Genomic DNA, 15,913 nt, shown 5'->3' with positions numbered 1-15,913 from the left:
TATAGATTCCCCCCCTTACAGGAAGTTGTTTTCCGACAGTGTACAGCTGCTGTACATACGAAGGATTCACAACTGAGCTATTGTTGGGCCTGAAATCAAACATGGATTCAAAGCACCCTGGGTAGTTTAGGGGTGCTTGAATAGCACAGCCAAATCTAGCCTTCAGGTTTGTGTTCAGGGCACTGAACAGGCTCACCCAGAAACCATCTACACCCTTCCAAATGCAACCAGCCTTGCTGACGACCCTTGAAGCCAGATCCTAACCTATGAATGACACTAGCTAAGAACAGGCTGCTTAGAGGCTCACATAAATGTCTTTGGTGTACACATCTATTCTCTTAAAGGTATAAAATAATAATAATTATTATAATAAAAATAACTATTTTGTGTGCTGTAGCAGTTCTTGTATAGCTCACAATAAGTGCAGCTCTTGACTCCCTTCCACCCCTAACCACATTCCCACCCCACCAGCCACCCCACCCCCAAAATTACTTGTTAAATAAGGATTAGACAGGTTGAACATTGTTTGTAGTGCAAATAGTAAACATTTTTTCTTAAAAAAACAAAACCTCTTTTTTTTCTCTTTTTTACAAAATATAGAAATGTTTGGCTCCAGTAGCTGGACAAACATGTTCCTTTCAAGTATCTCTCATTGAAGAAAAAAAATATTAAACATGTTACTTCCATTTTTTTTTAAAGTCTGGGTATTTCTTTCTTTCTTTCTTTCTCTCTCTCTCTCAGGTAAACAGTTTCAAACCAACTCGGTTGCATAGTTCTAATGTCATAAGCACCTTTACGAAATGTAACTTTGTATTTTCTTTCTTTCTTTCTTTATAGTTTTTTTTAAACTTTTTTTTGCAAAAATAGTGCAGAAGATAAAGGTGAGTACACCTGCGCATTATTGTCCCCTTTTACCAAAATATATACACAAGTGTGCTCTGTGCATGCATATGCCAGAAGAAACCTGCACACACACACGCACACAAGCACACACGCACACTCACTGCGTCCTTGGTAAACGGATGGGAGCAAAAAGTGCCAGTGAATGTAGTGTTCATACACATGGCTTTTCTGGGCATTTTAATACCATTTTGGACTTAGCATCCAAACTGCTGCATTTTTTAGGCGAGCTGCTGTCAGGGCTTGAATGCATAGGTAATATAGGGAAGGGACACATACCTCCCCTTGTTGTTGATAAAGTGTGAAAATACTACGTAATAAAATATGGAGCATATAAGATAGGAAATGCCCTTGCCCGCACCATCTGAATGTTCCTCATCCAAGCCCTGGAGAACAACGCCATTCTTCTTTCCTTTGTCTGTCTCTCTTGTTGTTTTTTGAACACTGAATGCTTCTGTTTTAGAAATGTGGCTGTTTTGTTTGGAAAGGCTAGACCCACTTGGTCTTCCCTCGTACGTTGTATTCTTTAATGGTCTTCTTCAAATTGGTAGAAAGGCAGTCCCAAACATGTATGTGAGCATGGGTGTGCCACTTGCGCACACACACCTATGAACACCCACACTCTTCCACAATCATGTTCTGGATGTCCTTTTTTATTATATTCTGCCCATCATCATAGTAGAGCATAGACATGGGCCGCAACTTGGTGGGTACACAACAGGACTTGAGGTTGGAGAAAGGACTGTGGCCTCTCATGCGGTAGTGGTTGATAACAGTGGAGTGGAAAGAGAGCGTTGAACCCGATGTTCCTGCAATATGACTGGGGCAGTCTCCTTCACAGTAGTTGGCGTGGTAGCCTGGTGGGGCGATGATCCAGTCATTCCAGCCAATGTCTTTGAAGCTAACAAAGAAGTGCTTCTTGCAGCAGATGTTGACTTTGCCATCGCACTCAAGACCTCGCCTCCGCCGTCTGTGCTGGCGATCCTCTGAATGTCTGGCAAGCATCATCAGGAAAGGCCTGTGTGATTGTTCCTTCTCCTCTTCTCCCGTGCTTTCACTACCTTCCCTCCCTTCTACATCTTCTTCCTTTTTTTTCCTCTTTCCCAACAGCACCAGGCTGGCTCCAGTTTCTTGGCACTGATCACAAGCAATCCGCACATCCAGGGAATTCTTTCCTTGATCCAGGAGGTGTTGGACGCTGCTGGAGACTGGGAAAATGTGCCAGGTACTTTTGCGAGTGTCCACTGCTTTTTCAGAGATGAGGATTTCACCTTTTTCTCCCTTCAAACCTCCATCCTCATCCACCCCTTGGGAGTTGCGCTTTAGCAGCAGTCTCTGCTGCTGGTATAGGCGGATGGTCACTTTTGTCCTGGTTCGATTTGCTTTAGAGACTTTGAGAAACAGCCACACATCAGCTTGAGCCACTACTGATAGCTCGCTGCCTTCCTTGGAAATTTCAAAGTGCAGCATTTTCTTGGCAGGACCTACAATGGGAAAGATACAGAGATGGGGAAAACTAATTAGCAATGACAGAATAATTTCTATTCTGAAATTTAAATGACACTGTGATGCTCTAACATTTCCTAAGCTAAAACAGTAGGTTTGATTTTTCTGCCCCCCCCCCTTGCTGTCATTGGCATTGGGTATATATATAGGGGGCCAGTAAGACAAGACACTGAGCTTGGGAAAAGCACCTAGCCATGCATAATTCAACACACCATTTGCAAGTCCTTACATTGTATTTCACCCTTCCTTGTGGGTCATAGATTGTTGCCATGCAGATCTTGGCCTAGGCCGAGGAAATCCTTAAATATGTAGGTGGATTTCTTCGCACACCTAGTACCTAAGTCACACAGTGACCAGCATTCTAAGAGTGCTTTCAGGTAAGAAGTTCACAGCTGAATGAACAGGAATTTTCATGTTCAGCTAAAACAATAGGATCATCACATTTAATTATATATTTATCAGTTTACATGCACAGTTCCACTCGTGAATGTTTGCTTCACAAATTTATTTATGGGTGTGACAATCTTATATCATATGCATTTCTTTAGCTGTTTGGTATTCTCACAAGTGCAGTACTAAGATAAAGATTCAAGAGCAATGGAGCTAGAGGACACCATTGTTTCAACCTTCCGTTCATTGCAACCGTGTCACCCAGAGAACTGGAAATCCGCACTCTTATTCTGGAAGGCATGTTTTTATGGACTTCTTGGAGCAAGCATAAAACACTCTTGACAACATTAGTATTGACTAATTTATGCCAAAACCAGTTTTGTCAACTGACTCAAAAGCTACAGCCAAGTCAACAAAAGCAATATATAAATGTTTAGTAGTAGGCTTTTTAATGCACCAGTGGGCAAGCTAATATGTTGGTCAGTTTGCCTGGGGCAGAGAGCATGATTAAGACCTTGCCATTTCCCCAACTGTCTGTAGTCCAAAGGATCAGATACAGCCAAAGCCCCAAATGTCATCATGATGTAATGTGTGTCCCACACATTATATTTTGTATGAATCAGATCACTGCACACAAAATTCCCTCCAACCCCTGAAGCTAGTAGGAAATTTTATTGTTATTCATAATTTATTTATAGATTTTATAGCCTGGTGTCCCCCCCCCCCATATACCTCTAAAATAGATCCAACAGATATGCAGTTGGGTGGTAAAAAGAACAAGATAGAATCTAGAATCACAAGTACCAAATCAATGGCTTAGAAACATTGAAACAAATGAGTCTTCAAGGCACTTCTGAAGGCCTGCACCGACGGGCGTTTTCATAGTTTCATAGGATGGGAGTTCCACAGCCATGGGGCCACCCCCCATTCCACCCTATCCATTGTGTGCATCAACCTCATAAACCAAACTTGTGGGCACTTGAGGTGGGTCTTGGTAGTCAATCTTAAAAAACAAACAGGAAGATGGCCCTTGAGATAAGCCAGCTACAAACCATTTAGGCTTTCCAAGTTTACACAAGCACCTAGACTTAAGCTCAGAAATACACTAGTAACCAGTGCAACTGGTGCAAATTGGTATCATGTGCTTGGAATTCCTGGCCCTCATTCATGCAGCTTCATTTTGCACCAACTGAGGTTTCCAAACCATCTTCAAAGTCAGTCCCATCAAGTTTGGGTGTAACTAGTCCATGGGTAACCACAACTAGGTTTGACCGATATAAAGCCACAGGTTCTATTCTAGGTTTAGGTGGTATAAAACTCTCCTTGGCATCAGCTCCACCTGCAATTCCCCATTAGTATCAGATCCAGCAGACTACAAACTTGGTCTTTACTGGAGGAATGCAATCCAACCCGCAGTTGGCAGTGTATTTCCAGCCCCATCAGATGGCTTCCTAATTTGCAGCACCTCCATCTTATCAGGATTCAGTTTAAGCTTATTCAGCTGCATCCATCCCAAAACTGCTCCATCTTCCAGACACCTGTCCAGGATTCCCACTGCCTGCCTGGGAAGGCTGTTTGCCAGAGGAAAGAAATGACAGACCTGTGTTTTTTATGTGCATATTAATGACAATGTGACCCATATCTCCTGGTGACTTTTCTCAGCCACTTAATGTAGAAGTATGAATTTACCTTCTCAGTTTGGTCTCAGTTGTTTAGAAAAATGAGGGTGGAAATTATAAGGCAACAAAATAGCATCTAATACACTTAAAATCAGTTCAAGGGTTTAAATTATAACAGTCTTTTTTCCAAATAGAAGTAATTCTGTTTTCTACTGTGATGGTAGAGTTTACCCTTTTATGTATGTTTCTTAAATTTGCAAATGGAAAAACTATTCAGTGTAAAAACGCCTTGCTACTTAAATTTTGTAATTATTCACGTCTGTTTTAAGTTGTTCCATTTTGCACTGTAAGCAAATACCCCCCCCCCCCCAAAAAAATGAGGTAAGCTGTTGGTTTTACAGTAGCATGCTTTTGGGCTGTGTTTACAGGCGTTTTCTATCTTTGTGGGGAACCTTTGGCCTGCCAGATGTGACTTAACTGCAGCTCCCACAAGGCCCAGCAAGTATGGCCCATCGTTAGGACGATGTAAGTTTTAGTTCAGCAACATCTGGAGGGCCAAAGGTTCGCCACACTTGAACTATCTATATTTGTTTCTGAAATCTTTTTTTGTTTTAATCTATTATTGGATTATCTTGGTTTGCTTTTCTTAGTTGTATCGTAATGGACAATAGTGGCAAACATTAAACATCAGACTGACTGGTTAATAAATACACACACACCTGCATGTGCATGCACTATGTAAATAGTGCAAATGCATTCAAAGGCACCCTCCTCTTCGCTCCTTATCTCATTCCGCAGGTGACAATGAAATGTGTGTGATTTATAATATAGTTTCTTATAACAGAACAGGAGCTGTTGAGAAATGGCTAGTTCAAAACACTTGGCCAGGAATGGCCCTTTCTGAACGCAGCATGTTATCTGTACCATTAACTAAACATTTATTGCAGATCCTTTGCAAGGACTGTCAGTGTCACACAGCCACACACCAGAGGGCAAGTTTATTCTTACAATGGTGATGTTGTCCCCAAGTTCAGCCCTTAATCTTCTTTCACATAGGGCTAAATTGTAGCTTAGTCACATGATCATTGTGTGTTGGAAGCCACCCAGAGTGGCTGGAGCAACCCAGCCAGATGGGTAGGGTATAATAATAAAATTATTATTATTATTATTATTATTATTATTATTATTATTATTATTATTGGATGAATTCTGTGTGGATTGCATTTTAATATGATTTTACCTAATACACACTTCCCAGGACAATAAGCAAACCAAAGCAAACCAAATTCACACTTCTCCAACCAAAAATGTTTACCAAAAAAGAACATTTATTAGGGGAGAGCCTGGATAAAAATGCTTATATTAGTGAAAATGCAAACACAATTATAGTGGGGGAAATTGCTTGCATTAATGTGTATATTAGCAAAAAAAATGCATATAAAACGTATATATTTGCAGACATATGCACTAACATAATGATATTTTTGTGAAAATATATAATAATATAATATAATATAATATAATATAATATAATAATGTCAGATTGATGTGAAAATGGAGCAAACTGAACATAAGAGTGGAAAAATGAGAAGCTGCAAGAAACTGAAATGGACAGTTGCCCACTTCTCATAAGTAAACCAGAAGTAAACCTTCCTCCTGCCCTGGATGACTCTGATTTTATTAGGGAATAGATTTTCACTTTCCCAACACTGTTGTCAACTGCAACCCATAGATCCCATTGGATTCAATGGGAGCAACTGATAGGCAGGTCCCATTCTCCATCTACAAGATCCCACTCTGAGTGGCATTCCTAATCATGCTAGAGTTTGACAAAGAAAAAAATAACATTGGAAACCCACTATGCACACTCAGTTTCCATGCCACATGCTGCTTGATAATGCAAATAGGCTAGTGTCTGGTGTGACATGAACATTTCTGATCTTACACAGACATTTGACTTATCTCATATTCCTGGCAGCTAAACTCCATTAGCATGCATGGTTCTGAAGATGCATGATATAAAGGCATGTATGGTAAACGCAAACAACTTCTAGGTATGATCAGCTAGTTAATATGTATAATTTCTTGTACTGGGTTACAGAAGTTATTATACACCCAAAAACTTGAATGATTCTACCAACATTTAAACATCCTCTGCCCTAAATAAAACTGATTAAAATATTGAGCAAGAGCTCGCCAACAGGGAAGCTAAAAGCACAATGGCAAAGTAAACCTAAGAAGAGGCTGGTGGATTGGGCCCATCTAGTCCAGCATCCTGTTCCCACAGTGGCCAACCAGATGCCTGTGGCAAAGCAAGGAGCAGAACATGAACACATGACCATCTCTCCCCTTTGTTGGGGTTCCAGCAGCTGATACAATGGTACCTCGGGTTACAGACGCTTCAGGTTACATACGCCTCAGGTTACAGACTCTGCTAACCCAGAAATAGAACCTCGGGTTAAGAACTTTGCTTAACAAGAGGCATAATGCTTCTGAACACCAATTTCTAGGAATCTCAGGGGAGAAAGTGCTCTTGCAGACCCTCCAAGTGCCCCTATTTCCCAGGGATGGTCCCAGATTGACAGAAGCCATCCCAATTTCTTATTTGATCCCAGAATGTCTTAAGACGTCCCTGTTTTCGCCAGAGAAATGCTGGAAAGTATGGAGTTATGTGACCCCCAGAGCCAAGGAGATAAGTATACAGTGGTACCTCAGGTTACATACGCTTCAGGTTACAGACTCTTCTAACCCAGAAATAGTACCTTGGGTTAGGAACTTTGCTTCAGGATGAGAACAGAAATCGTGCAGCAGCAGCAGGAGGCCCCATTAGCTAAAGCGGTACCTCAGGTTAAGAACAGTTTCAGGTTAAGATCGGGCCTCCGGAACGATTTAAGTACTTAACCCGAGGTACCACTGTATTTGGAAGGCAGAGCAGAGCCATTGTTAAAGAACTTGAAACTAGGGCTGAAACATAGTTTGTGCTATTCACGGTTTCTCACTAACCATAAATTCTGTCTTCAGAAAGCAGCTGCATAACAAGATTCCTCTCGTTGGCCATTCTCCCCATCTTGCCCTATCCTGAAGTGCCTAAGAGTTCTCTCATCCTTCCAGACAAGCTACCTAAGTATTGTTCTCGTTCCTTCTTTTATCTTGCAAAAGAAAGGCAAACGCTTAAGTCTTGGTTGTGGTTCATTTTACAGGAGACAGGAGACTGCAGCAGGGAAGTGGAATGGGCCTGCCACATAATTGCAGTCGGCTGTGACCTTTTACGCTGCTTACACAAGAGATTCACATGACATTTCCATCACTACCAGAGATGGTTTTGGGGCCCAATCTAAAAAAGTTCCTCTTATTTAAGTCTGTCTGTCTGTCTGGGATCTAGAGCAGTCCTTTTGCAAATGAAAGCATTATTTTCATTTGCAGGCAGACTAGTGAATCAATGAAGGCTCTCACTCGTGGAAGCAGAAGGGGAGGGAATTCTGTCAATTTTCTCCTTCCTCCTGCAGCTTCCTTCACCCACCTTCCATACTGTTCCTGGACGGGGGTCCTTCAACTGTCTACTGGCAAAACTCCACTCAACAAATCTCTAGTTCCAACCCACTGAAGTTAATGAGACTAACAGCACAGCTCTCTGCATGTTCACTTGGAAGCAAGGTTCCACTGGTCCCAGACTGTGAGTGCCCAGCGGCACTCGTGCAACGCTGGGCTCCAGGTTTGGCCTCCACCCGCTGTCTTGGCTCCATTGGTTCTCTGCCACCACCATGGCAACTGAGGTTTCCAGTAACGACAGCCTTATTGGAAGACTATCATGAACTCACTCTAGTGAATAAAAAGAGTTGAAATGGCTTTTAAACGGGTTGGAATTGCCCCCATATTAGTCAATACAGATCTCCATTGCTTCAGCACCACCCATCTCCGCTTTGAATGTGTGGACACACATCCAGAATAAAAACATTTACAAACGTGTGTGTGTGCGTGCCAACTTCACACGGAGGCTGGTTTAACATTGTTGCACAGATAGATGGAAGATGTGTGAGCCTTAATCCACAGTCACACACCCAATCGTGCGTACGCTAATGCATTTATTTGGAGCCCTATTTCTTCTCAAAGGTGGTCTGCTAGTCCCTGCCATACCTCTGTCTGTTTCCCAGTCTCTCATGCTGCCTTTGTCTACCCATTTTCCTTCAGTGGCTGCTGCTGCCGCCTCACCCTTGACACACATGCATTATAGCATCACGGGGTGATGATTACCCACAGTGAAATTTTCCCTTCTTAATGTGCTGGGGCTTTCTCAAGATCTGGAAGTTGAAGAGAGCAGCAGGGCCCAAGAAGCAGCAGTAGACACGTGAAGTTAACATCCTAGCACATCCAAATCTGCAATGCAACAAGGAAGGTCGTGTGACTCTGGGGCCAAGCCTCAGACACTTAGAAGCATAGGAGAAAGACCGCGTGGAGGGTGGCAGCAATAGCAGCAGTACCGGTTTTATCTCTGCTTCCTGCAGCTCAGGTGTTTGTTCTGCCTTCGGAGAAGCCAACTGAGGATGGTGGGAGAGAGCAACAGGACACAGAAGAATGACCTTGACCTCTAGTCTAGACCTCTAGTTAGGATCACAATTGCCCTGTTATAAGCTAACAGTTTAGATGAACTGAGTACACCATGCTAGGGATGGTGACCTGGTTTTTAAAACAAAAACATAGTCTTTGTTTTGGAGCTGCCAAGTTCGCTAGAGGGAAACACCTCCCCAGTCTATATGCAGGCATTGAAGTAGATGTCAAGAGTGAGGCAAAACTCCTAAATGCCTCCTCCCACCCCAGGAAGGAAAAAAAAATGCTCTTGGCCTTTTCAAGCGATTCCAAGCACCCACCATTTCCTATGTCTCCCTGCAATGACATGCTCCCATCTATGTGGACTCAAAGACATGCACATAGGCTCTCGAGGGCATGCCCTGGCACATTCCTTCTAGGGGAACTTCGTACTTGCATGCTAGCCTCCCACGGCCCCATTCACCAATGTATTTCCTATCGCTCTCAGATTTAAAAAGTTTTGAAGGGGAAACAACTGGTTTCCAATTATATTTCAATTAAGTAGATTCACAACTGGGCGCCAATTAAATTTCTTTCAAGCAGATTCACTGGAAGTGGATTTATTCCTTGCAGCAAAAGAAAATAAATTTGGTGTTCAAAAGATTCCAGGTTGTAAAGCAAAGGAGGACCATTTTAGAAACGTCGTAATGACAACAACAGCAACCAGCCAGCCCAGCCTATAAATCATAAATAGATTTCTCAGTGTCTTGTCAAAAACACACTACTGTGACCTTAATAAATATCTTATACTTTAGTCTCTGGGCCTATCAACTTTATCTTCTCTTTCTCTCTTTCTCTCTGCTCTTTCTCATTATATCACATTCTCCCTGAAGTTCACTATTCTGGTGCTTTTTATGCTTTGTGCGGGAAATAAGATTGTCAGATGAGCTACAGAGAAGCACCAGAGTCTTTATGCTGCAGAGCCAATTGGGCAAAAGAAATTTATAGGTAGCATGAAGTTGATGGGGAAAAGCCTTTGGAGTATGCCCTCTAGTGGCTATTTGATTTTCTATTCAGAATTTTTAAAAATTGAACCCCCAGAAAAAGAGATCATTTAAAAAATGAATGAAACCTTCGTTCTAAAGACTAAAATTTTCTCTTTCTCCCACTTCCAGTACTTTTCATTTAATTCGTTTAAAAGATGTATCTACTCCCCCCCCCCCTTTGCTAATAAATCTTAAAAAAGCAAAAAAGATATGTAACACAGACTGGAGTCCTGTTTATTTTTTACTGGGTTTCAGGTACTACTAAAATGAATGGAACTTATTTCTGAGAAACCCTGCTCAGCTTCAGGCTATAACTGATAAAAGCCTGGATCACAATTTCTATTGATTCTTGTCTAACCACTGATCACAGTCACTGGAATGTCAGTGTCGCCTACTCCTAGCAACCCCATTGGCAAATGTAGGTGGTGACTGGACTGCTAACATTGGCCAAACAGTGGCCAACAAAATTAATTTATAATTGGCTGCTGTATCAACAAACCATTATTGATTATTTTCAGCAAATAGTATTTATTCTTTCCCCCAAAATGCCAAAGTTATGCCTCTGATTTAGTTAACTTACTGCATAACTGATGCAGAAATGTTGTTTTGCCTTACTAATGAAAATTTATTTTAAAAATTCAACTCTTTTTTGTTAACTGTGTTATTATAAACATTATAACTTGAATATCTCACTAGAACCCATTTTCCCTGGCACAGGGAAAACGTCTTGTCCACATTTGAAGGCATTTGTTTCCACAAAGGCCTAGAATGTGAGTGGCACCTTTTCACAATTTTCTTGATCACCTGGAGCAGACAACCCCTGTGTTTTGGGACGGAGTCAGTATATTCACCTTTGGCCCTCGTGTTCCCCGCATCTTCTAATCTAGAACGTTCTCCTGTTTAATCTGTGCTAGTCCAAAGAGGAAAATTGAAAGCTGTACACATGTGCCTGTCATTTGTCAGATTTGTATATGGCATCTTGGAAGATACCTAAATATAAAAGATGAAATGATTCTTCTAATATCAGTAGCGCAACTGCTGCATACTTCCTGGGAGTGATGAGACAGTTAAATTAGAGCACTTTAGACTACTTCTATTTTCATCGGTTGACAAAACTATAGAACATGTTGCCATTCACTTCTATTGATTCTCTACTGCCTCCCTTTCAGACAATGGTTGCTTGAGGAACCACGACATGAGTAAAATGCTACTGAGGAGTAATATTTCCCACAGTATACCATTCAACTCAAACACAGTTGGAACACACCACAGATTTGGTTTTGACCACTCATGATCCCCAACAGATCCCTGCCCTTGCAGACCTCTTTCTTGACATTAGGCGGACGGCTAGATTTTCCTGTCACTTCCATAGGAGTGATCAGAAGACACCAGCACTATTTTAGTATTGGACACCTACCCTCATGAAGGGAAAGCATTTAAGAAGGTTAATACTTGTAACAAATATAAGAACTGTGGATAGTGGCTGAGAAAAAGACTGAATAGTTGACCTAGTTATGGAATAATATGCAACCAGCAATCATGACCTCGAGATACTGGCTTAAGCCCATATGGGCCACTGTATGACTGAGTCACTGAATAGTAGTCTAGGTTTTATGTAAAATTCTTTTTTCCAGCAAGTCCCACAACATCTCCCTTAGCATTAATATCTCAGTGTTTCAAAGAAATTGGCAGGGAGAATGAGATGAGAAGGAAAAATATAATTTAGATGTTTTGTGAAACACACACAGAAAAATGCTTCCAGAGGGGCTGGAGCAGATGTATAAATGGGGCAGAAACGCCCAAAATATAGTGACCCCTGGTGTGCTCTACTGGCAGCAGGAAGAGTGTGAAATTAATGTAGTTGCCAATACCAATGCTTCCTCAAAATACAAGCTGGAGTAGTTTGACTGTTTGGTAGCTCGCAGATTGGGGGGGGGGGGATGAGTAGCTGGACTATTGGACACTTTCTGGGCAATGGCACAGCTAATATTAATCATGTGACTCTGTAAGCCAATTGGAGTGGGTGTCGCTGTTAAAGCGTGTCACTGTTGCCTTTGGAGCCTGGTTTAAGCAGATACAGGGCAAACTACTGGAACTCACACAGTGCCTCAAAACCACAGCTCATTCCATGTGTCTTTCCCCTCAGCCTGGTGCTGCGGTAAACTGGATGCAAAATCTGTCCATCAGATGGGCTAGCAATTTCTGTGCTTCTGAATGTTCACTCCTTAATTGAGTACCTCCACATGATCACAGGCACTGAGACATTCTACTCATCTTTTGAAAAGTAGAGTGTGCTTTTCATCATCATCATCATCATCATCATCATCATCATCATTATTCCCCTACCAGACAAACAATTGGTATGATAAGATTTACAAGGACACCAACCACCAGGGCTTCTTGTATAGTTGGAACTCATGCAGCTAGCAGCAGGAATATCTGCTCTTAAAACCACGCATGATTCTCTGCATGTCTTTTTATGCAAACAGAACATCTGAGTCAACAGGTTTTCAGGACTGGAAACTCTGAGAGTTGTCTTAATTGTTTATATTGCTGCAGCAAACTTTTAAACAAAAATGCTCAGTGTGCCTGTGCATACTTTGCCTACCATATGCTGTACCAAGCAAAACAATGACATTCCTTGCAAGCTGTCTTGGCAACAGGGGGAAAATGCTTTAACTAGGCAACACAATTAATTTCTGGAAAGTTTTCAGTAGCCGTTTTAAACCTATGTGGATTAAATAACTATTGGCATAGACAGGTAAATCTGAATATGCACACACACGCATGCAAAAACACACATACATGTTAAGTACCAGGGTTAACATTTAGCATAATACGCATATAGAAAGCATCAGGCACATGCATACGCTTACTATTTAATGGTGAAGTAAGTAATTCTCTATGTACCCTGTCATAGGTATGATCAGAGAATTGATATGACAATGCCTTTTCTTTTAAAAATGCACCTTATCAATGTTGCATTCTTTGGCAAGGAGCACTTAGAAATACCATATTTCCTCCCCTACCCTTTCCCTCAGTGTGCAAATGTCAGCTTTACAATTTGGTTTGTTCACAACTATTTGTCCCAGTTACTATTGAGGTTTTCTGACAGTAGCTGTTAACACTGTTGCTGCCCTGAATATTTGCTGTTGATTGAGTACCATTAAACATACATATTCTCAGAATCACAGGTTTTACAGTGAGTGGGTTTGAAAACTGATTTTAGCTGTCTTCCTTTGCCCAGAGTATTTCACAGTGCCTGCCCTATTTGTCTGTTCCTGTCTCTGTTTTTCATTTTCAATCATCACCCTCAATAGTCTACTGTTTATCTGTTCTTTTCACAAATGTACCAGGGAGACAAACCCACTTACTCAAAATTTCAGCCTAGGAGTGGTATATAGTTCCCTCCTCGCTGGCTGGCTGCATTTCATAAGTGTAATCAACGCATCTGAAACCAAGGCTAAATTCTAGAGACCCAAATCCCTCCATGCTTTCACTCTCCCCCTTCTCTCAACCTGTAACCTCACAAAGAGTATTACTGTTGCAAAGAAAAGCAAAGTTAATTGCAATTCTGACTGAGACCTATTCAAGTTGAGTTCCCACCCCCTGCCACAGCACCCACCTGATTCTGCAAACGTTATGATCTCTGAAGTTTGCTCCACAAGTTCATTCATTTCTGTTTTTCTTCCAATGTCATCCTCTATTTCCACAAAGCCATCCTCTCTCACTTTCCCCACATGGAGTTTCTTGATGGCGTTAAAAAGTGCAGCTTTGGGCACCGACTGAGTGATGTTGGGTCTGTCCCTCAAATGCAGCATGTTCAGAATGTGCTTCTTCACTGCTTCCACCATCTCAGGCTGAGAGCTGGGCACATCCTTTGAGAGCGTGGCAAGGGCACATGATGGGCAATCGGTGACTGAACTGTGCCCCTCAGATCCTGGGGTCGGGGAACTCCGCACTGTAATCCAGCAAAGCACCAACAAAAACCCTCTCTTCTGAAGCAAAGGCATCCTGGCAGCAAAAGTTGTTGTGATTCCTTTTTAAAAGGCACTGCTTTTCTTCTCCCCCCACCACTTCACACACAGTTTGCTTGTATCTGTCCCCCTCCCTTCCTTCTCCTTCTTCTTCTTCCTTTCTTCCTCTTCAGCAAATTCTCTGGAACAAGAACAAAAAGTTTTCTGTGAAGTTTTGTTTGCAGGTTCCCTCTCTGAATTCAGTAAGTGCTATAGATGTCTGTGACTGTCAGTGAGAGGAGTTCTGTCTCAGAGTGGGAGAGAGAAACACTGAGAAAAGAGAGAGAGAGAGAATGAGAAAGAGAGAGGGAGAGAGAGAGGAGGACGGATTGGCCTAAAGTGAGTGAGTGAATGAGAGAGGGAGGGAGTTTTGTCTGTGAGTAAAAGCTATGATTAGGAAGGGGGAGGATCAGCACATATTCTGACAGGCTGCCTTCCTTATGCTCACTGCACTCTGGCACACACACCTCTCCCTTATATGTGTTCTCTGCCTGACCCACCTCTGCTTTTCAATCTCTTTTCTTTTTCTTGTCTCACATTTGTCCTGTGGTTTCCCTTCCCCTCCTTTCCTTGCAGCCTCGACATATTTTGCTTTTCTTTCTGTTCTCATCTTCTTCAAAGTACCTCAGGTTAACAGAACAGGGTGAGAATGGAAGGAAAAGGTGAAGGCAGAGACCTTTAAAACGCCTTCCGGTGAGTTATGGACTCTGCCAGAACAGGATTCCAAGGAGGTGCTAGGGAATTTGCGACCTGAGCAGCAGGAGAACGTTAGAGGAAAGATCTTACTGTATTCTGAATGGAGTAGATAACAGAACCCGCTTGTCCAGACCTTTTTAGATGCTGTTGAATTATCAACACTGGCAAGGAATCTGAAGAGGGCAAAACAAAACTTTTGTTTGGGTCCTTATAATATGCTCTGTATTTCCAAGCTGCTGAAAACAGAGAGGCACTGAAAGGCCCAAGCAGAACCTATTTGTGTTCTGCTCTCAAGTTCTGTGTCACAGTTTTTTGCAAAGGTCGCTAGTGAATACATTGTGAATTAGGCAGCCCTGCCAAATCTATGCACTACTGCCAAACCTGAAAGTCCCTTTTCAGTTGTAGCAACCTGAGGCTAATCCATGATTATTGCTGCAGAGAATTTTGACTCAGTAAAAGATGAATAAAAGGTTAGTAAGGTCCCAAACCTCAGCCTTCTGAAAGGCTCTTGATTTAGTGGAAGGTGCATTTCGCAGTAGCATTTACTGCAAGTCTGTGGTTTGTGTTTTTTAAAAAGAAAATTGTTATACCCCCCTAAAGAAAATGGACTACCATTAATTTCTTTTGCTGTGTGTTTATTTAAAGAGGGTGATACTCTTGTCTGGTATTCCAAAATCGTCGTCATGCTTTGCTCAAATAAGAAACTGGATTTAGGGCCTCCAAGTTGTTTTTCTTCCATTCAATATGTGCTATCTTAATGTGAGTTTTAAGTTCATTCAGCCATAAACCACATTGTTCTACCCCAACACTTTAGAGTTTCTTATATGATACCTAAGCATCTCAGTTTATTGGAAGGAGGGTAATTACAATACTCTAGGAGAAGCTATTCATGACTGTTTCAGCTAGAAGAGTTGGTGAAGAAATCGGAACAAAATATATTTTTCCCCTGTACGGTATGGAAATAATTTGAATAAGCCGGATAGGTTTTGCAAACGTTCCATACTATCCATTTGTTTCCTTTTGCTTTTTGAAATATGGATGCTTTCTAGCGGTGAATGAAAGCAAAGGATGTTCCTTTGCATATCCTGCTTAGACGCACCCCCCCCCACCCAAAAAAGTTTTGATGCTCCTGAGTTTTGCTTCTGCTGTGCTTAATATGCTTCATTTGCTTTAGAAACCATAGCTGCATTTCCTCTTAAGGAAATATATTTGAAAC

General features: G+C 41.8%; 1 protein-coding gene across 1 annotated transcript; it reads right to left on the bottom strand.

Annotated features, from left to right (window-relative positions):
• Positions 1 to 803: 803 nt before the first annotated feature.
• On the bottom strand, positions 804 to 14,452 carry INHBA (inhibin subunit beta A). The gene is made up of 2 exons (XM_083406881.1): positions 13,611 to 14,452; positions 804 to 2,384 (listed from the first exon to the last, which is right to left on the bottom strand). The coding sequence occupies exons 1-2, from the start codon at positions 13,996 to 13,998 to the stop codon at positions 1,507 to 1,509; spliced, it is 1,266 nt and encodes a 421-aa protein (XP_083263007.1). The 5' UTR covers positions 13,999 to 14,452; the 3' UTR covers positions 804 to 1,506.
• Between the last annotated feature and the right edge of the window lie 1,461 nt (positions 14,453 to 15,913).

The sequence above is a fragment of the Podarcis tiliguerta genome, assembly GCF_965153285.1.
Source record: "Podarcis tiliguerta genome assembly, chromosome: 12".
Lineage (NCBI taxonomy): Eukaryota > Metazoa > Chordata > Lepidosauria > Squamata > Lacertidae > Podarcis > Podarcis tiliguerta.
The sequence above is the reverse complement of the archived record's forward strand: the minus strand, read 5'-3'. Positions and strand labels throughout refer to the sequence as shown.

Bases quoted from the DNA above. Each gene is read 5' to 3' on its own strand.
- INHBA (XM_083406881.1), bottom strand. From the start codon at position 13,998: ATGCCTTTGCTTCAGAAGAGAGGGTTTTTGTTGGTGCTTTGCTGGATT. The intron at 2,385-13,610 runs GTGGGTGCTGTG...TTCCCATTGTAG, and splicing joins CATAACGTTTGCAGAATCAG to GTCCTGCCAAGAAAATGCTG.